Here is a 23,249-nt window from a genome sequence, read left to right as displayed (position 1 = left end):
CTTTGATGATCTTCATCAGATGACACACCTAGGACATTGTGTTATACAATACATGCATGTCTGTTCAATCAAGTTCATATTTATATCAAAAAACAGCTTTTTGCATTTGCATGTGACGTTCAGAAAACACATAACCCCCGGCAAACTTCCGTTGAATTTACTAACAGTTTGCTAAATTACTCACGATAAACGTTCACAAAAAGTATAACAATTATTTTAAGAATTATAGATACATTACTCCTCTATGCACTCGATATGTCCGATTTTAAAATAGCTTTTCGGATGAAGCACATTTTGCAATAATCTAAGTACATAGCCCGGCATTACAGGGCTAGCTATTTAGATACCCACCCAGGTCAGCATCCACCAAAATCACATTTCCTATAAGAAAAATGTTCTTACCTTGCTTGTTCTTCATCAGAATACACTGCCAGGACTTCTACTTCAATAACAAATGTTGGTTTGGTCCCAAATAATCCATCGTTATATCCAAACAGCGACGTTTTGTTCGTGAGTTCTAGAATGCTTCTTCACGGTCTCGCGCATGGCGCATTGGCGTGTCAAAAATGTCTAAATATTCCATTACCGTACTTCGAAGCATGTCAACCGCTGTTTAAAACCAATTTTTATGCCATTTATGTCGTAGAGAAGTGATAATATTCCGACCGGGAGTATGCATTGAGCCTAAACAGCCGAATAAAATTTCTCCTCGGGAGCGACTCATGCACGCGCATCATTCAAAGGTCCTCTGAGCATCCACTTACAAAAGGCGATAATCTGTTTCAACCTGAGGCTCCCTCGTAAACCTTCAGGTTTTTCGCGGGCTCTGAGAGCCTATTGGAGCCCTGGGAATTGTCACGTTACAGCTAAGATCCTTACTTTTCAATAAAAAGATGCAAGACGCACGACTCCTTGTCAGACAGGGTACTTCCTGCTTGAAACCTTGTCAGGTTTTTGCCTGCCATAGGAGTTCTGTTATACTCACAGACACCATTCAAACAGTTTTAGAAAATTCAGAGTGTTTTCTATCCAAACCTGAACAATAATATGCATATTCTAGCTTCTGAGTTGGTGTAGGAGGCAGTTAAAAATGGGAACATATTTTTTCCAAAATTCTCAATACTGCCCCCTACCCCAAACAGGTTTTAACCACGTAATATAGCCTAGGCTACTGCAATAGCAGCGCTAAGCAGATTTTAACAAATGATCAATGTGACTTCAAAGAATATGTCGATCACACTTCTGTCTTTCTGGTGGAAGCAATACTCTGCGCCATTAAAAGGTACATGTTGTTTCTCATGGATTATCCATATGGAGGACCAAACCTGCCGTAATTAGAATGAAATAAAATATATAAATGCACACAAATAGATCAACCATGAATAAATGCACGTATAAATGGGTGAATTTATGCACACATAAATAGCTAATTATTTAAATAATTAATCCCACTCATTGATCTTTTTATATGTTTCTGTATTTACTCCTCCAATTTGATAACTAGGGGTGTCAAGCAAACATATGTGGGTATTATCTAACACACCATTGGTTGGTCAATGCCACGGCACGTTGCTTGATTACATTTGCCTGGATTGCATTTGCCTGCGTTCAGTATGACAGAACAGTGTTTAAAGGCCATGTTTAACATTAGCACCCCCAAACAATTTGCAGCACATATAGCAATCTATCAATATGATATGTCACTTTTTGGGGGGAAATTGGAGATAAAATATTTAATATGCTACTTTGCCACACGTGCACCATAAAATTACACAAAAAGAACAAATGGAACATTGTCCTTGCTTGACATAGAAACAGGTGAACAGTTTTGGAACACTGGGCCATTGACTGCCTGCCTGCACCATTTTAATATTATTTGAAAACGGAATGCAAAATTCATATAGAAGGATTTCAGTAGCCCCTGTGACGTGTCTGGATTACCCCTTGGTCTGTGGTGGTATTTTTCCAGCCAGGAAAGGTAGAGGAGCACAGAGAGTCAAACACTCCGTTTTAAACAGAAGCTTCTGGCAGTTTCTGAAGCCAATGTGGAATGTTGAATTAATTTTCTTCCTATCAATTTGTCTCTAACGTTTGAATGGCTTTGGCTATAAACTATTATGACCCCATACCTGAAAGCTTAGACTCTCTGGAACATGGACCTTCAACATTCCACATTGGCTTCATAAACCATCATAAACCAACAGAGAGCGTTTTATTCTATCTGTTCTCCTCTACCTTTCCTGGCTGGCAAAGTACCAGGATGTTGTGTCTGGTTTTTAAATCTGAATTTAGAGAACTGAATTTGAATGCATCCGAGAAGTTTAATATATGAAACTTTGATCAACTTGAAATAATAGTCTGTAAACTTGATGCAGAAACAATAAATGCAATATCTACCATACTGAAACTGAATATATAAATATTAAATTAAATTGAAATATAATTAAAACTAAATTAATATTCATTCAATTCAGTTTCAAATCATGAAATACAAGTTCAAATTATGAAATCTATGATTAGTCAATTGGCGCATTACAAATAAAAATATTACATTCAAATTCAATATCCTATATCCTTTTTTTATTCCTATGGTGTTGTAGGTGAAATGTTGTCACATCCTGACCATAGTAAGATGTTATTTTCTATGGTAGAGTAGGTCAGGGCGTGACGGGGTGTTTTGTGTTTTTCTATGTTTTCTATTTCTATGTTCTTGGGTTCTAGTTTTTGTATTTCTATGTTGGTTTGTTTGGGACGATCTCCAATTGGAGGTCCTCGTTGTATCTAATTGGAGATCATACTTAAGTAGGGGTTTTTCTTCCTGGGTTTTGTGGATGATTATTTTTGAGTAGTGTTTGTTTCTCCTCTGCGTCACGGTTTGTTGTTTTGTCAATTCAGTTAATTTATGTATTGCAAAGTTTCACAGATTAAATAAAATGTGGAACTACACACACGCTGCACCTTGGTCCTCTCCTTTTGAAAACCGTGACAAATGTGCACCCAATTCAGCTGCCCTTCGTGCTTGGTAGGCGACGTGTTCCCATTTTGAACCATTTCATATGTACGAAAACTCTGTCTTCCTGGGGGGGGGGGGGGGGGGTTACTCAGCACTGTCAACACTTTCTATTCAACAGTTATAAGGCATGAAATGGGTCATTTTAATATCAACAAATATTTCACTTTCTCTGGTCATATAGAAGTAACAACATGAATTTGTGCAGAAATAATATGGTGTGACTCGAGTTTTGACATCAACTGGAAGATGGTGTCCATTTTGGTCAGTGTCAACTGATGTTATGGGTGTAAAATGGCACGTTGATGCCGTCTGTTGGTAAATGTTAATTACTGCAACATCAGTGTTTTTTTATGCTTAAAGTTAGAGAGGGAGATATAAGTCTCCAGCTTCAGTGATTTTTGCAATTCGTTCCAGTCAATGGCAGCAGAGAACTGGAAGGAAAGAAGGCCAAAGTGTAACGGCTGTCGTGAGAGAGAGTAGACCAAGGTGCAGCGGAGTTAGTGTTCATCTTGACATTTAATTCAAACAAAGAGAACACTATACAAAAAAACAGGAAAACCGACAGCCAAACAGTACTGACAGGAAACACACTGAACAGAAACAATTACCCACAAAACCCAAAGGAAAAACATGCTCCTTATGTGTGACTCCCAGTCAGCAACAACGAGCTTCAGCTGTGCCTGATTGGGAGCCACACATGGCCCAAAACAAAGAAATACAAAAACATAGAAAAAGGAACATAGAACGCCCACCCAATGTAACACCCTGGCCTAACCAAAATAAAGAACAAAAACCCCTCTCTATGGCCAGGGCTTTACACAAAGGAGGTGTTGGCTTTGGGGATGACCAGTGAAATCAGCCCAGTAAAATAAAAAAAGCGAATTATTTAAATGTATGCTCACTATTTAAATGTATGCTCACTCAGCTGTGCCTCAAGTAATACAACAACTGATCTATTACCAGTGTGATCATGTAGCCTACCTCAAATGTTGAAATATAATTGTAAAAAACTGTCTGAGAAGAACAACAATGCATTGGCAGGGGAGTTCAAGCAGAGCCAATATGATAGTGTTTTGGCACTATAGCAGGTTTGGTTGTTTAGCAACAAATCGACACGTCCGCAAGTATGAGGCAAACAGATTGGATTGGCTTAGATTGCTGATAACATGTAAGCTTTATTTAGTCTCCAATGATTATAGAAAACATAAATACATTTTCACAATGAGCACTTGTTTTCTCTCAAATACATCTTTACAGTTGTTGGTTAGCTAGCTAGCGAATTTTAGCCATATTAGCGTAGACATGACATGAGTCAAAACACCTCTAAAACAAGACATGGTATGAAGAACAAGATGAAACAAGAATTGATGGGTAAAATTATTCGTAATTACTTTGTGTCAAACATATGTTTAGCCTTTGATAGATATTTTATTGATTTGAAGTCGCTAGCTAGGTTATTTTGCCTTTGTCATAAGCTAAAGATGGCGTCGACAAAGAGGGCTGCTTCGCTTCCAGCTCTTAGGAAACTTTGCAGTATTTCATTTTTTTTATGTATTATTTCTTACATTGCTAGTGCAGAATTATTTTTGTGTTATTACATACAGTCGGGGAGAACTACTGGGTATCAGAGTGGCGGTAACTCACCAGCACTACCAGCATCACAACCAGGAAAATGACTTTCCCGAAGCGGATCCTTTGTTCGCACCCCCCAGGGCAATTGAACTGATTCCAGAAGCTGACCCAAAACAACGCCAGCGAAGGAGAGGTACTCGGAGTGGTCTTCAAGTCCGACTTAGGAGGCGCGCACACCACCCACCGCTTCCAAGTATATTACTCGCTAATGTTCAGTCTTTGGATAATAAAGTTGACGAACTCAGAGCGAGAGTATCTTTCCAGAGAGACATCAAGGATTGTAGCATACTCTAAGTCGGTCCAGCCAGACGGGTTCTCAGTACATCACGCAGACAGGAATAAATATCTCTCCGGGAAGAAGAAGGGAAGGGGTGTATGTTTCATGATCAACGACTCATGGTATAATTATGATAACACACAGAAACTCAAGACCTTTTGTTCACCCGACCTACAATACCTCACCATCAAATGCCGACCATATTCTCTCCCAAGATAATTTCCTTCGGTTGTGGTCATGGCTGTGTATATTCCCCCTCAAGCCAATACCACGACGGCCCTCAAAGAACTTCACTGGACTTTATGCAAACTGGAAACCACATATCCTGAGGCTGCATTTATTATAGCTGGGGATTTTAACAAAGCAAATTTGAGGAAAAGGATGCTGAAATTCTACCAACACATTGACTGTAGTACTCGCACTGCTAAGACACTCAACCACTGTTACTCCAACTTCCGGGAGGCCTTCAAGACCCTCCCCCTCCCTCCTTTCGGCAAATCTGACCACGACTCTATTTTGCTCCTCCCTTCCTATAGGCAGATCTCAAACAGGAAGTACCCATGCTAAGGACTATTCAACACTGGTCTGACCAATCGGAATCCTCACTTCAAGATTGTTCTGATCACGCGGACTAGGATATACTCCGGGTAGCTTCAGAGAATAAGATAGACCTATACACTGATACAGTGACTGAGTTTATCAGGAAGTGTATAGGAGATGTTGTACCCACTGTGACAATACCCAAACCAGAAAACGTGGATAGATGGCAGCATTCACACAAACCTGAAAGCGCGAACCACCACATTTAACCATGGCAAGGTGACTGGGAATATGACAGAATACAAACAATGTAAATATTCCCTCTGGAAAGGCAATCAAACAGGAAAAACATCAGTATAGAGGCAAAGTGGAGTAGCAATTCAATGGCTCAGACACGAGATGTATGTGGCAGGGTCTACAGACAATCGTGGACTACAAAAAGAAAACCAGCCACGTCGTGGACACCAACGTCTTGCTACCAGATAAGCTAAACACCTTCCTCTCCCACTTTGAAGGTAACACAGTGCCACCGACGCAGCCCGCTACCAAGGACTGAGGGCTCTCCTTCTCCGTGGCCGACGTGAGTAAGACATTTATGTGTTAACCCTCGCAAGGCTGCCGGCCCAGACGGCATCCCTAGCCGCATTCTCAGAGCATGCGCAGACCAGCTGGCTGGTGTGTTTACGGACATATTCAATCTCTCCCTACCGCAGTGTGCTGTCCCTACATGCTTCAGGATGGCCACCATTGTTTCTGTACCCAAGAAAGCGAAGCTAACTGAACTAAATGACTATCGCCCCGTAGCACTTCTGTCATCATGAAGTGCTTTGAGAGACTAGTCAAGGATCATATCACCTCCACTTTACCTGTCACCCTAGACCCACTTCAATTTGCTTACCGCCCCAATAGATCCACAGACGATGCAATCGCCATCACACTGCACACTGCCCTATCCCATCTGGACAAAAGGAATAACTATGTAAGAATGCTGTTCCTTGACTATAGCTCAGCATTAAACACCATAATACCCTCCAAGCTCATCATTAAGCTTGAGGCCCTGTGCAACTGGGTCCTGGACTTCCTGACAGGCTGCCCCCAGGTGGTGAAGGTAGGAAACAACCCCTCCACTTGGCTGATCCTCAACATGGGGCCCCACAAGGGTGCGTGCTCAGCCCCTCTGTATTCCCTGTTCACCCATGACTGCGTGGCCAAGCACGCCTCCAACTTAATCATCAAGTTTGCAGATGACACAACAGTAGTTTTCTTGATTACCAACAATGACGAGACTGGTAGGTGAGGGCTCTGGGAGTGTGGTGCCAGGAAAATAACATCTCACTCAGCATCAACAAAATAAAGGAGATGATCGTGGACTTCAGGAAACAGCAGAGGGAGCACCCCCCTATCCACATCGACGGGACCGCAGTGGAGAAGGTGGAAAGCTTCAAGTTCCTCAGCGTACACATCACTGACAAACTGAAATGGCCAACCCACACAGACAGTGTGGTGAAGAAGGTGCAACAGCGCCTCAGGAGGTTGAATAAATTTGGCTTGGCACCTAAAACCCTCACAAACTTTTACAGATGCACAATTGAGAGTATCCTGTCAGGCTTATCACCACTCGGTACGGCAACTGCACCACCCGCCACCGCAGGGCTCTCCAGAGGGAGGTGCAGTCTGCCCAACGTATCACCCGGGGCAAACTACCTGCCCTCCAGGACACCAACAGCATCCGATGCCACAAAACTTTTACAGATGCACAATTGAGAGTTTGCCAGCAGCATACCACCCTGCATCCCACTGCTGGCTTGCTTCTGAAGCTAAGCAGGATTGGTCATGGTCAGTCCCTGGATGGGAGACCAGATGCTGCTGGAAGTGGTGTTGGAGGGCCAGTAAAATAAGTACAGTAATACCTTGTAACAGGGTTCTTTATTATGAGTCTCATTAAAGTTGTATTGACATGGTGTTGATTCATTGTGTTCAGTTTAGACTCATAATCAACTGAAGAAAATCTGTCACAAGTTGCATTTCCCTGTCTTTCTAAGCCCTCTAGTCGCTCCATACCTGCATACCCATTGACTTCCCTTCTTTCCTCTCCCTTGTTTTTGTAACTAAGGCCAAGCTAATTCTGTGGATCAATCAAGATCTGTCAGCTCCCTTGGTGACACCACAGCTGTGTCACATCCTGACCATAGTAAGATGTTATTTTCTATGGTAGAGTAGGTCAGGGCGTGACAGGGGGTGTTATTCTATGTTTTGTATGTCTATGTTCTAGTTTTGTATTTCTATGTTGGTTTTGTTTGGGATGATCTCCAATTAGAGACAGCTGGTCCTCGTTGTCTCTAATTGGAGATCATACTTAAGTAGGGGTTTTTTCCACCTGGGTTTGTGGGAGGTTAATTTTGAGTTGTGTATGTGTTCATCTCTGCGTCACGGTTTGTTGTTTTTTTTCCTTTCAGTGTATTTATATATTGCATAGTTTCACAGTATAAATAAAAATGTGGAACGACACACACGCTGCACTTTGGTCCGCTCCTCTCTACGACAACCGTGACAAGCTGATACTTTCCAATTCGGCCATGACATCTCCGTTCCTCTAGATTTGCGGAGCACAGGGAATGCCAGCCATCTTGAAGAGTATCGAGAGAAGGCGGTGGCAATCAGCCAGGCAGAGATTGGGGAAGAGGAGAAAAGGGTATTACTAGATGAAGAACTTAGTTGGAACACAAGTGTAAAGGACAGGGTCAATCGAATCAACCAGAACAGCGAGGCTGTGAAACTGGAGAGGGTGCGGGAGAGAAGAAGTCATTACTGGACAAGGCAGGATCCACTGATTCAGATGTTATTGTGAGTAATATCCCGTTCAAACTGAACAACCAGAATCAGGTTTGCGGTTGGGAGTCCGGAAAGAGACAGAGTGAAGAAAAAGTGCAGAATCCAAACAGAACATGAATGTTACCATAGATTCCGGCCAAATTGCTCCTTCGAAGCCACCTCGGAGCAGCCTTAACTATAATTAACCGTACCCACAGATTCTGGAGACACAGCAGAGAGCATCATGGGAGAGGACCTGTTCAAAGCATGTGTGGTTATGGCACAGAGGGAGCGGGAGATGGAGAGGGAGATGGACAGCTTATGCCCCAGAAAGTCCTCATCTTAGACACAGGGGAGGAGAGCAGAGGAAAGGAGGCAGGGACAAGAGAGGAGGGAGAACACGTTGAAAAAGAGAAGGTAGTAGAAGATGATTTAGTGACAGAGGAGGGAGAGGGACATGAAGAGACAGGTAAGAGAGGTGATGCTGATGGAGGATAAAGAAATGGACAGGAGAGAGAGACTGAAAACAATGAAGAAGAGCAGGTGAAAGGAGAGGGAGAAGAAATAGGGAAGAAAGGAGAAGTGACACAGAAGGGAGAGGAAGGAAAGAGCCCAACTTCTCCCAAACAAACACTCCCCCGCAATGCCCCCCCCACCACTTCTCACCCCCGAAACCATTAACTATAAGACACTCATTGCTATCAGATGGGTGTAGAACAAGGAAGTGTGTTGAAAACAATGGAAACCCAGAGGAGCAGTGGTCAGGTAGACAGAGAGAGAGGAACATCTGGCCTATCAGGTCTGAGTAGACCCACTAACTAGCTCAGTGTCAGACAGTACAGACACTCCTGATAGAAGCAGTCCAGGATTGTCAGCTGGTCTCAGAGCCACAGCATGTAGGTACACTATCTACTCCAGTAAAATACAGTTCAGGTGCACCCTCTGAACCAGTAGACACCAGCTCAGATACAGCATGTACAGCAATAGAGAGTAGCTCAGATACTCTGTCTACTTCATAGCGAAGTATAGGTAAATCCTCTGTACCAACAGAGACCAGTACAGCTACAGAGTCTGGACCAGAAGAAACCAGTTGAAAAGCACTTGTTGAATATATAGTTTGTTTGATAACTATTTGGATTGTGTACAGGGAAGGTTTGTTTCTCTCTTTTTCTATCGCTTATGGGTTATTAAGTATCATATTGTTATCCTGTATGGGCTGTCATGTTTAGCCTAGGCTACTATGATGCTCAACTATGTATACTGAACCAAAATACACTGCTCAAAAAAATAAAGGGAACACTTAAACAACACAATGTAACTCCAAGTCAATCACACTTCTGTGAAATCAAACTGTCCACTTAGGAAGCAACACCGATTGACAATACATTTCACATGCTGTTGTGCAAATGGAATAGACAACAGGTCAAATTATAGGCAATTAGCAAGACACCCCCAATAAAGGAGTGGTTCTGCAGGTGGGGACCACAGATAACTTCTCAGTTCCTATGCTTCCTGGCTGATGTTTTGGGCACTTTTGAATGCTGGCAGTGCTTTCACTCTAGTGGTAGCGTAAGACGGAGTCTACAACCCACACAAGTGGCTCAGGTAGTGCAGCTCATCCAGGATGGCACATCAATGCGAGCTGTGGCAAGAAGGTTTGCTGTGTCTGTCAGCGTAGTGTCCAGAGCATGGAGGCGCTACCAGGAGACAGGCCAGTACATCAGGAGACGTGGAGGAGGCCGTAGGAGGGCAACAACCCAGCAGCAGGACCGCTTACTCCGCCTTTGTGCAAGGAGGAGCAGGAGGAGCACTGCCAGAGCCCTGCAAAATGACCTCCAGCAGGCCACAAATGTGCATGTGTCTGCTCAAACGGTCAGAAACAGACTCCATGAGGGTGGTATGAGGGCCCGACGTCCACAGGTGGGGGTTGTGCTTACAGCCCAACACCGTGCAGGACGTTTGGCATTTGCCAGAGAACACCAAGATTGGCAAATTCGCCACTGGAGCATGCCCAGGCATTGTAGGGAGGTCATACAGGCACGTGGAGGCCACACACACTACTGAGCCTCATTTTGACTTGTTTTAAGGACATTATATCAAAGTTGGATCAGCCTGTAGTGTGGTTTTCCACTTTAATTTTGAGTGTGACTCCAAATCCAGACCTCCATGGGTTGATAAATAGGATTTCCATTGATTATTTTTGTGTGATTTTGTTGTCAGCACATTCAACTATGTAAAGAAAAAAGTATTTAATAAGATTATTTCATTCATTCAGATCTAGGATGTGTTATTTTAGTGTTCCCTTTATTTTTTGTGCAGTGTATAAACGCAACATGTAAAATGTTGTTCCCATGTTTCATGAGCTGAAATAAAAAAATCAGAAATGATTTCTCTCAAATGCTGTGCACCAATTAGTTTACATCCCTGTTAGTGAGCATTTCTCCTTTGCCAAGATAATCCATCCACTTGACAGGTGTGGCATATCAAGAAGCTGATTAAACAGCATGATCATTACACAGGTGCACCTTGTGTTGGGGACAATAAACGTGCAGATATGTCACACAACACAATACCACAGATGTCTCAAGTTTTGAGGGAGCATGCAATTGGCATGCCGACTGCAGGAAGGTCTATCAGACCTGTTGCCAGATAATTGAGTGTTAATTTCTCTACCATAAGCCACCTCCAACGTCATTTTAGAGCAGACTACCTGCGCCCCTGCCCAGTCATGTGAAATCATTAGATTAGGGCTTAATTTATTTATTTAAATTTACTGATTTCCTTATATGAACTGTAACTCTGTAAAATCGTTGCATGTTGCGTTTATATTTTGGTTCAATATATATTGTGAATTTTAATGAAATATTGATCCATACAGTAAGATGGCAAACATGCTTTATATGTTTTGAGGAAAATATTGAATCTTGTGAATGTTTTAGTGTGCATGCCATATAGGCCTATGGACGAATGGCTATAGGCTGTTGAATTAAAATCTCTCTTACACTCAGTGGACAGGAGGAAAATTAAATGAACTATAGTTATTCATTTACCTTTGAATATTTCAGTATTGCCAAGTGTTGTTACATTATAGCAGAGATTCTATCAATTCTAAATTCTACATATTTAATTCTGTGCGTTGTAGCCAGTTATACACACAGGAGGCGCCAAAGACCAGGTATGAGTACAACTACAGGAATGAATATTCCAGAAGTGGTTAGAAAAAATGCTTATTAAAGTTATTATAACATATAAACATAATGCAATGTGTTTGTATACCATATGATCTAATTGCAGCTATTAATCATAATTTACAAGTCAAATTAAACAATTTTATTTTCCACCAAGAGGTCATGAATAGGGAGGAACTAAACCACAGTTTACTTTCACTTTCACAGAAAATACAATATCATACGTAGGCTAGACTATGAACCACACCATGTTTTAGCATATCTCATGTTATTATCTAAACAAACAAACTTATTAGCAAATATGCCCAAACTAACGCTCATCGAATTGTGCTTCTGGATTTATGTGGCGCAAAATGTGGTTTCCGGAGGTAAGTTGAACCGACCCACAGGGTCGAACGTAGCTTTCGGTCTACCTAATATTTGTAAGGCTACTTGTGTGCTTACTGTGTAGCCTACAACATTATCACATCATAATGTTTGATTATGATGAACAGTAGGTAGGATATGTAACAATGTGCCTTATAAACACAATGTGCGTTGCAACTTCAAGAACATGCGCAGCCGCCCAAGTGTTATTCACATCAATGAAAAAACATGGCAATCTGAAACAAAAAGCTTTTATAGCGACATTATGGACAATAGCCTAAACACGCTCTTCATAGTGATTTTCAACATGGAAAGTCAGAATCGTTTTAAACGAAGTCTATGTGGGTTTCGATGAGAAATAAGGACCGCACCCTTCTTATTATTTGTAGCTACACACACAGAGCCTACTTCAGGAAGTGATCGAATATTAAGTCCTGGCCTACCAAGGCATAAACCTACAGAAGGGTCTGCGTGATTTGACCGAGATGTGCACCGACAGAAAGAGCCATCAATCTCAGATGAAGCATCCGAGTGAGCGAAACAGTGCCCCTGTCTCAGTATGTGTAGACAATGTATCTGATGCTGTCTGGACCAAAATAGTATGGCATGTCATACTATTTCTGGCCAGACAGCATCAGATACATGGGCTACATATTGTAAGAGAGAGAGGGGCGCTGTTTTGCTCACTTGGATGCTTCATTTTCAGCAGAGAAGAAGAGGTGAAGCAAGAGGGCTCACTCTCGCCAAAATCAGTCCAGACTAAGCCCTATGGGTATAATATGCAGACATAAGCTTGTGGCCTGCCTTCCCGCCTTAAGGACAATGACTCCCATTGTTAGGGCGGAGACATGAGTATCTCATCATTATATACAGATCTCTGATTCCAGCCTCTTGCGAATTCGAAAGGAAAGTTGGCGGGTGCACGGTGCACTGTTAGGATGCTGGCTTCCCCTAAAGTAAATTGATGATTGTTTTGCCAAAATTATATAATTACTCCTATATAATTACTCCATCCTTAATAAAAACTTTCAAAATACTTCACCAGAGAGCATGACTTAGCCACAGAAGATCATTAGCTTCTTTAAAAAAAATAGCTGTGAATTGTTTCAAATCAGAACTGCATAGGCCTATGCCTATTTTGGAATCTGAAAATTTGGGCAGCGGGCGTGGCAATATGTCTTAGCTGCTGGACTGGGCAGGCGCACTAGAGGCCTGATGCGTGGGGCTGGCTTTGGAGGCGCCAGACTAGTGACACGCACCTCAGGGCTAGTGCGAGGAGCAGGAACAGGGTAAACTGGACCGAGGAGATGCACTGGTGGCCAGATGCGCTGCGCCGGCGCACTTCTCCCTGGCTGCCGGCCAACTCTCGCCCGGCAACGCTGCGGAGCCCTTATTGACCGCACCGGACTGTGCATGCGTATGGGCGACACAGTGTGTATCTCCGCATAACAAGCTGCTTGCTTGATCCGTCGCTCCCCATAATAAGCACGGGGAGTTGGCTCAGGTCTCCATCCTGACTCTGCCCAACTCCCCGTGTGCCGGGATGCCTCTCGGCCTCATCTAGCTCCCTTAGTTTCCTCTCCCTGAAATGTCGTTCTGCCTCCCACGTGCATCCTTCTCTTCGGTGCTCCAATCCCCGCTGCTTGGTCCTTGTTTGGTGCTCCAATCCCCGCTGCTTGGTCCTTGTTTGGTGGGTGGTTCTGTCATAGGCGTCGTAAGGATAGGACCAAGGCACAGCGGGTAAAGTGCTCATCTTCTTTATTTGAAGTAACGTGAACACTTAAACAAAATAAACAAAACGACGAAACAGTTCCGTAAGGCAACACAGGCTATACAGGAAAACAAACACAACTAAATATGGCCTCCAATTAGAGACAACAACAACCAGCTGCCTCTAATTGGAGGTCATTGCCAAAAACCCAACATAGAAATAGAAAACGAGATATAAACATAGAAATAGAAAACATAGAACCTAAACCAAAAACACCGAAACACACAAAACAAACACCCCCTGCCACTCCCTGACCAAAATACAATGACAAATAACCCCTTTTACTGGTCAGGACGTGACAGTCGTCTGCAAACTTGATGATTGAGTTGGAAGCGTGCATGGCCATGCAGTCATGGGTGAACAGGGAGTACAGGAGAGGGCTGAGAACGCACCCTTGTGGGGCCCCAGTGTTGAGGATCAGCGGGGTGGAGATGTTGTTTCCTACCTTCACCACCTGGGGGCAGCCCGTCAGAAAGTCCAGGACCCAGTTGCACAAGGCGGGGTCGAGACCCAGGGTCTCGAGCTTAATGATGAGTTTGGAGGGTACTATGGTGTTATGTGCTGAGCTTTCTTAGCTTACCTTAGCTTTCTTGGGAACAGGAACAATGGTGGCCATCTTGAGGAATGTGGGGACAACAGACTGGGATAGAGATTGATTAAATATGTCCGTAAACACACCAGGCAGCTGGTCTGTGCATGCTCTGAGGACGCGGCTAGGGATGCCGTCTGGGCCGGCAGCCTTGTGAGGGTTACCATGTTTAAATGTTTCTTACATTGGCTACGGAGGAGAGCTCGCAGGCTTTGGTAGCAGGCCGTGTCAGTGGCACTGTATTGTCCCCAAAGTGAGCAAAGAAGTTGTTTAATTTGTCTGGGAGCAACGGGGCTGGTTTTCTTTTTGTAATCTGTGATTGACTGTAGACCCTGCTACATACGTCTCGTGTTTGAGCCATTGAATTGCGACTCTACCTTGTCTCTATACTGACGCTTTGCTTGTTTGATTGCCTTGCGGAGGGAATAGCTGCACTTTTTGTATTCGGTCATGTTTCCAGTCGCCTTGCCATGATTAAAAGCGGTGGTTCACGCTTTCAGTTTTGCATAAATGCTGCCATCAATCCATGGTTTCTGGTTAGGAAAGGTTTTAATAGTCACAGTGGGTACGATATCTCCGATGCACTTGCTAATAATCTCGCTCACTGAGTCAGCGTATACATCAATGTTATTGTCTGAGGATATCTGGAACATATCCCAGTCCACGTGATCAATCTTGAAGCGTGTAATCCGGTTGGTCAGACCAGCATTGTATATACCTGAGCACGGGCGTTTCCTGTTTTAGTTTCTGCCTATAGGCTGGGAGCAACAAAATGTAGTCATGGTCAGATTTGCCGAAGGCAGGGCGGGGGAGGGCTTTGTATGCATCGCGGAAATTAGAGTAGCAATGATCCAGAATGCTACCGGCTCGTGTCGCGCATTCAATATGCTAATAGAATTTAGAAAGTCTTGTTCTCAGGTTAGCTTTGTTAAAATCCCAAGCCAGAATAAATGCAGCCTCAGGATGTATGGTTTCCAGTTTACATAGAGTCCAGTGAAGTTCTTTCAGGGCCAATGAGGTGTCTGCTTGGGGGGGATATACACTGCTGTGACTATAATTGAAGAGAATTCTCTTGGAAGATAATGCGGTCGGCATTTGTAAGGATTTCTAGGTCAGGTGAACGAAAGGACTTCCTGTATGTTGTTGTGATTACACCATGAGTTGTTAATCATAAGGCATACACCCCCGCCCTTCCTCTTACCAGAGAGATGTTTTCTTTCTGTCGGCGCGATGCGTGAAGAAACCGGGTGGCTGTAACGACTCTGACAACATATCCTGAGTGAGCCATGCTTCTGTGAAACATGTCTCTGGACATTGGTGTAATATGCTCGGAAGCGGTGGATGGTGTGCTTGCCTTTTGAGTCTGACCAGTAGGCCGCTCTGTCTGCCTCTCCTGCGGCGACCGCGTTGTTTTGGGTCGCCCTCTGGGATAAGATCCCATGTCCAGGGTGGAGGTCCGAATGAAGTATCTGCTTCGGGAAAGACGTATTCCTGGTCGTAATGTTGGTAAGTTGACATATCCAATAGTTCTTCCCGGCTGTATGTAATAACACTTGAGATATGTCACCAGTAGGCCTAGTAAATGTATTAATCCCTCTTCATTTGGTTACATACATTTCTGTTAATGCATGTATTAATTACAGTCATTTACCATTATCATTCTCTGAGTGGAAACATTGTTTGCAGAATGTACAACCTGCTACACTTGTGAGAAACAAGTTTTGGTTTATTTCATAACCATTATGAGTTTTGTCAAACTTTTCCTTCTGTCTTGATCAAGTTGAGGGAGCACGTGAGTGCCTGTGCTCACATAGAAGTAGGCCTACCTGGCCTGCTGCATGCAACTGTAGGAAAGTGCCCATTTGGCAATGTCTGATTTCTGACTTAACTCTGTCTTAACTCACCACATCCACCACTAAAATGCTGAACTTCTCAGTCATTTTTTCTTCACCTCACACAGTGTAAACAAAGTGTTTTTACATCCATTGCAAATGATAGTTCCTCAGTATTTGAAAAATCTTTCCAACACTCTATAATCCAAATATCATCATGATCTGATGATCCCATATATCCAGCATAAACGTTTGTTCTGAGCTTACTGGTGCAAGGGCCTGGAATAGGCTAGTTGATACATTGATACAATGTTGCAAGTTCGCTAGGGACAGCCAGTTGATGATTTGATACAATGTTGCAAGTTCGCTAGGGACAGCCAGTTGATGATTTGATACAATGTTGCAAGTTCGCTAGGGACAGCCAGTTGATGATTTGATACAATGTTGCAAGTTCGCTAGGGACAGCCAGTTGATGATTTGATACAATGTTGCAAGTTCGCTAGGGACAGCCAGTTGATGATTTGATACAATGTTGCAAGTTTGCTAGGGACAGCCAGTTGATGATTTGATACAATGTTGCAAGTTTGCTAGGGACAGCCAGTTGATGATTTGATACAATGTTGCAAGTTCGCTAGGGACAGCCAGTTGATGATTTGATACAATGTTTCGCTTCACAAGCAATAGCTCAAGTCAAGACAGATAGAAAGGGAGGCAGACTGGCGGAGTAGAGAGATGAATGTGATTGAAAGAATCAGCATTTTCATCAGGATATTTCCTACTGTAATTGTCTGTTTAGGCCTATCTATCTTAGTTGATGATGGAAGTTATAGGCCTACTACTGCATTGGCCTATAGACTATCTCTGAGTTCCGATGGACCACAGTGTATAAATGTGTCCATATGGCAGAGGCTTGTGCTCTCGCCTTAAGCCAGGTGTACACTACACGATTTTGGCCATGATTTAGCTGTCCCAGACCCAGTTTTTGAGATTGGAGACAAAATCCCCATGTCGTTGCCTACTCCGGGTGCGCAGCCATCACCGACGCTCTTTAATGTGAGTAGGTCAAAGACGCAATCTGAAGGCTACCGATCTCATCTTTGAGCAGTACCAGACATCCCAATATAATCAAACATGTTTGATTTTATCGGCACAAAATCTACAGTGCTCTTGTAGTGTGAGATGTGCAACAACAAGTTTCGGAGAACGATGATCAGGAATAGCCAATAAGAGCTCGGCAGAGAAGTCAGTGAGATGATGACGTTGTTTCGCGTCACCCAAAATGTGTAGATCGTTACAGCTCTGAAGTTCACAAGCAATGTTGTTCAATTCAAAATGTTGGCTAGATATTTGAACTCGGTATGGCAAGCGTTTATGAAGCTGCTTTGAGCCACAGCTCGTAGCTAAGTAAATCTAATCACATCATTGTTTTCACGAGACAGCGTGGTATCGAGAATCCTCACGACCAAGTGAAGAATCTTGTAGTGTGACCTCCGTCATCGTTTAGTGTGAGCACCACTACGTTGGCTACACCAAATAATGAATGGAAACAGTCATTTGATGTGAGAGGCTCAGCGTTGTTAGGATTTTGAAAGTCGTGTAGTGTCCACCCAGCTTTAGTTGAATTTTAACTTTGAGATTTTTATAATTAACCATTTGCCAATGATTTTGAGAAACGAAAACATTATTATTGATATAAAACTGTTCCACGAAAATGCGCATATAAAAAGTATCAGAGCCTTCATGCAGATCGGTTAGAAATGGTAATATAAATTGTAAGCTTCCCCAAACTTCAATCTCACGAGCTGCCTATGGTCTTTACTATAACACCCATAAAGAAAATGTGTGAACGAGCAAGCCGTGTCAAGCTATGGATATCAAAGGCCCATTCAACTGATTAGATCTGCACGCACGCTCCCTCAACGTTATCAGGAGAGAGAAACCACACACGTGCTCATTGCTCACATGGAGCACTTCAAACAAAGACAATGGAAAAAATGTACAACTCCTAAATGATGGTTACGAAATGAACCAACAGTTGTTTCTCACAAGTGTAGCAGGTTTAGAACTCTGCAAACAACGTTTCCACTCCGAGAATGAGAACGGTAAATGACTGGAATGCTTGCCTTAACAGTAATTCATGTAACCAAATGACAGCGTTTAACTGTACATTTAGGCCTACTGGTTACATACAGTTTACTCAGAAGGTATTCAGACCTCTTGACTTTTTACACATTTTGTTACGTTATCATATATGCATAGTCACTTTAACTATACATTCATGTACATACTACCTCAATTGGCCCGACCAACCAGTGCTCCCGCACATTGGCTAACCGGGCTATCTGCATTGTGTCCCGCCAGCCCCTCTTTTACGCTACTGCAACTCTCTGTTCATCATATATGCATAGTCACTTTAACCATATCTACATGTACATACTACCTCAATCAGCCTGACTAACCGGTGTCTGTATGTAGCCTCGCTACTGTTATTTTCAACTGTCTTTTTACTGTTGTTTTATTTCTTTACCTACCTATTGTTCACCTAATACCTTTTTTTGCACTATTCGGTTAGAGCCTGTAAGGAAGCATTTCACTGTAAGGTCTACACCTGTTGTATTCGGCGCACGTGACAAATAAACTTTGATATGATTTGATACAGCCTTATTCTAAAATTGTTTTTTATTTTTTTATTTCCCCTCATCAATCTACATACAATATCCCATAATGACAAAGCGAAAACAGGTTTTTCGAAATCTTTGCAAATTTATTACAAATAAAAACAGAAATACCTTATTTGCATGGGTTATTGATCAGAATAAACAACCAAAGGGGCAAAGAATTCACACAATGTAACAATGAACGTGCAAGAATTGTTCAGTGACTGCGGGCTTATTCAGGACCAATTTTGGCGAGAGTGAGCCATCTCGCTTAGCTTCTTCCTCTCTGCTGAACCTAGCAGCGAAACAGCGCCCCTTTGTCCTACTAAATGTAGCCCATGTATCTGATAGTGTCTGGCCAGACAAAGTATGACATGCCATACTCCTTTTGTCCAGACAGCATCAGATACATGGTCTACACATACGGAGACAGAGGGGCTGTCACAGTTGTCGTAGTGATGAGACCAAAACGCAGCAGGGAAATGTATACTCATCTTCTTTATTATAAGGAAAGAAGGCAAACCCAAAATAAACACGTATACAAAAAGAAACACACCGACAATAAACAGTCCTGTAAGGCTTGACGCTATACACAGAACAATCTCCCACAAATGACAAACACACCCTAATATATAGGACTCTCAATCAAAGGCAAAGAGAAAACACCTGCCTTCAATTGAGAGTCCCAACCCCAATTAACAAACCATAGAAACACACTCACTAGACTACACATAGAAATACATAAACATAGACCATAAACCAAAAACCCGGTAATACTAAATCAAACGCCCTTCTACCAAAACACCACCCCGAACCACATAAAACAAATACCCACTGCCACGTCCTGACCAAACTACAATAACAATTAACCCTTATACTGGCCAGGACGTGACAGGGGCACTCTTTCACTCGCTCTTATGCTTTATCTGAGATTGATGCGTCTTTCTGTCGGCGCATGTCTCGGTCAAATAAATGATCAATATTTTATTTAGATGGGCAAGGAGGTACAATATTGCGGGCCAGGCCCCCTAGGTCCCGCCCATAATGCCTGCCCTGCTTTATGCACAAATATTGATATAATAACCATCATATCAAAGTAAACTTGGAGTCATGTGATGACATGTTGTGTGGTCCTCCCACTATGACTCGGGAAAACATGCAGTTTATTAGGCTACAGATGAAATAAATGATGATGAACTTCATAGGGTGGTGAAAGTGCAAGGTGATGAGTTTGATGCTTCTTTCCAATAAAAATTGACGGTCTTATTCTTGTGACATGATGATCGATGCTTTGAGGCCGTTTGACAAATAAAAATAATCATTGCACTTATCCATGATAATTTCATAATGTAGATAGTTTACCGCCACTGTAGCTGCGAGCTGTTGGCTAGAGCGCATGTGCCAAGACCAGATTGGGCACATTTGCTATATTACACAGCAGTCGATATAACACAGCAGTCGATATAACACAGCAGTTTATATAACACAGCAGTCTATATAACACAACAGTCTATATATGTCACTTTCAATGCCAACAGGGTTAGGACTACATATTTATACCCTAACCATAATGTGTTACCCTGGATACATTGACACTCTGATACATGTATGAAATGTCTGCTTTTCCAGATGATCTTTATTATAAAGTGGGTGGTGAGCTGGTGTTGAAACCAGACAAGTCCACAGTGCCTGACGCCATCACAAGCATCCTATGGAAGCATGGGAAGAACAAGGTGGCAGAGTGGTACAAGGAATTTGGTCTGGACATCTATGCTGCCTTCCAACAGCGTACAACCCTGGACCAGACTACTGGAGAGCTGAGAATCAGTGGATTGATGAAAACAGACAGTGGAGTTTATTCTGTGGAGTTCAACAGCAAACAGCTTGACAAGACATATACACTGTCTGTTATCAGTAAGTGTTTCTTTCTGTATCTGTCTGTCTGTCTGTCTGTCTGTCTGTCTGTCTGTCTGTCTGTCTGTCTGTCTGTCTGTCTGTGTTTGTGTGTGTGTGTGTGTGTGTGTGGTCAGACTACATAGACCAGATACACCCAGCAAGCAGAATTCTAGACGTAAAAAGTAAAGGTGAATAATAATGTCTCTTTCAATGCCAATAGGGTTAGGACTAGATATTTATACCCTAACCATAATGTGTTACCCTGGATACATTGACACTCTGATACATGTATGAAATGTCTGCTTTTCCAGATGATCTTTATTATAAAGTGGGTGGTGAGCTGGTGTTGAAACCAGACAAGTCCACAATGCCTGACGCCATCACAAGCATCCTATGGAAGCATGGGAAGAACAAGGTGGCAGAGTGGTACAAGGAATTTGATCTGGACATCTATGCTGCCTTCAAAGATCGCACAACCCTGGACCAGACTACTGGAGAGCTGAGAATCAGTGGATTGATGAAAACAGACAGTGGAGTTTATTCTGTGGAGTTCAACAGCAAACAGCTTGACAAGACATATACACTGTCTGTTATCAGTAAGTGTGTGTGTGTGTGTGTGTGTGTGTGTGTGTGTGTGTGTGTGTGTGTGTGTGTGTGTGTGTGTGTGTGTGTGTGTGTGTATGTATGCTTGGTAATGTAGAAACAGCAGGTTATGAATTGCCTCGCAAGCATTTACCCTAATTATTCCTGTTTCTTTCCTCTATTTACAGACGCAGTCCGTAAACCCACAATCACTTCTTCCTGTAACCCAGACAAAACCATCTGCACTCTGACCTGTGAGGGGGACACCACTGATGCTGGACCTGTCACCTACAGTTGGAAAGTGGGAGAGAGAGCATGGGAGGTTGTAGACAAACAGCTGATTGTCTCTAAGAGCAACACTGGCAAATCAAACAGCGGTTACAAGTACATCTGCAAGCTGAAGAACGCTGTTAGTGGGGAAGTCAGTGAGCCAGTTGGAGAGGTGTTTGGTCCAGGTGAGTGGACACTCATAAGTGTGCTACAGTCTTATGTATTGATATGTCAGTAACACTGCTAATGTTGTAGGACATTTTGAATGCTGCACTATGTTGAAAACAGACAGTGTAGTTTGTTATGTGGAGTTCAATAGCAAACTGTTTTAGAGGACATATACATTATGTTATCACTAAGTGTTTCTGTGTGTGTGTACGTGTGTGTGTGAAACAGAACATTTTTCTGTAAAGTTTCCAAATGTTAACAAAACAAAATATGCTAGACAAGGTTGGATCTTTTTGTGTCAGTAAAATGTATTATACGTCAAATGCTGTTGGATCCCTTTTATGCGCAAGTATTGATATTGTCACAACCGTCGTATAAATAATTGGACCAAGGCGCAGCGTGAGTAGAGTTCCACATTTTTATGATAGTGAAACTTCAAAAAACCAACAACAAAGGTAAAACGATCATGAAGTACGTAGCGCACATATGCACTAATCCAAAAACAATATCCCACATCGCAGGTGGGAAAAAGGACACACTAAGTATGATCCCCAATTAGAGGTAACGATATTCAGCTGCCTCTAATTGAGAACCATACACATACACCAACATAGAAATATAATCCCTTGAAACCCCCTAGTCACGACCTGACCTAAAACACCATAGAGAACCCCGAGGGCTCTCTATGGTCAGGGCGTGACAGATATAATAACCATCATATCGAAGTAAACTTGATCACGCGATGACATGTTGTGTGCTCCTCCCACTACGACTTGGGAAAACATGCAGTTTATTAGGCTACAGATGAAATAGGTTATGATTTTGAAAATGCAATGGAAACCCATTTAAACTTGTATTTTTCATTCGGTACATGGGAATTTAACGGCAAAAGTTATTTTTATGTGCACTGCTTCATCACGCACAGCCTTTTATCCGCAAAAATGTCAGTTTTATGGAAACATATCTCTGGGAGGAAAATGTGCATGTTGTTTTATGCAGATTTTTGAATATTGGCATAAAGATCTGTGGCAAATTGGATGGAAATCTAGCTAGTGATATAATAGTGGACAGCCTCAGAGGCAGGGTGTACCCAAACATTTTAATCTGTGGTGTAGTCTAGATCAATTTACGCTCCGGTGGTGGTGAAGGGAAAATACTAGTCAAAGTGGTCAGACTACATAGACCAGATACACCCAGCAAGCAGAATTCTAGACATAAAAAGTAAAGGTAGATAATAATGTCTCTTTCAATGCCAATAGGGTTAGGACTACATATTTATACCCTAACCATAATGTGTTACCCTGGATACATTGACACTCTGATACATGTATGAAATGTCTGCTTTTCCAGGTGATCTTTACCATAAAGTGGGTGGTGAGCTCGTGTTGAAACCAGACAAGTCCACAGTGCCTGACCCCATCACAAGCATCCTATGGAAGCATGGGAAGTACAAGGTGGCAGAGTGGGACAAGGATTTTGGTGGTCTGGACATCTATGCTGCCTTCAAAGATCGCACAACCCTGGACCAGACTACTGGAGAGCTGAGAATCAGTGGATTGATGAAAACAGACAGTGGAGTTTATTCTGTGGAGTTCAACAGCAAACTGCTTGACAAGACATATACACTGTCTGTTATCAGTAAGTGTTTCTTTCTGTA

General features: G+C 42.6%; 1 protein-coding gene across 6 annotated transcripts in view; it reads left to right on the top strand.

Moving 5' to 3' along the window:
• The window catches only part of LOC115179321 (uncharacterized), a 94,707-nt gene that overhangs the window by 68,706 nt on the left and 2,752 nt on the right, over nucleotides 1–23,249 (top strand). For 3 of the 6 annotated variants that reach the window (XM_029740728.1, XM_029740727.1, XM_029740729.1), the window contains 4 exons: nucleotides 20,306–20,590; nucleotides 20,884–21,168; nucleotides 21,343–21,609; nucleotides 22,943–23,230. In XM_029740728.1, the coding sequence (XP_029596588.1) occupies nucleotides 20,306–20,590; nucleotides 20,884–21,168; nucleotides 21,343–21,609; nucleotides 22,943–23,230 (1,125 nt within the window). Of the gene's footprint in view, nucleotides 1–11,645; nucleotides 11,830–20,305; nucleotides 20,591–20,883; nucleotides 21,169–21,342; nucleotides 21,610–22,942; nucleotides 23,231–23,249 lie in introns of those variants that run through there. The other 3 variants (XM_029740731.1, XM_029740730.1, XM_029740732.1) reach the window with 3 other exon arrangements.

The sequence above is a fragment of the Salmo trutta genome, chromosome 39 (assembly GCF_901001165.1).
Source record: "Salmo trutta chromosome 39, fSalTru1.1, whole genome shotgun sequence".
NCBI classification, from domain to species: Eukaryota; Metazoa; Chordata; class Actinopteri; order Salmoniformes; family Salmonidae; genus Salmo; species Salmo trutta.
This window is presented reverse-complemented; position numbering and strand designations above follow the sequence as displayed.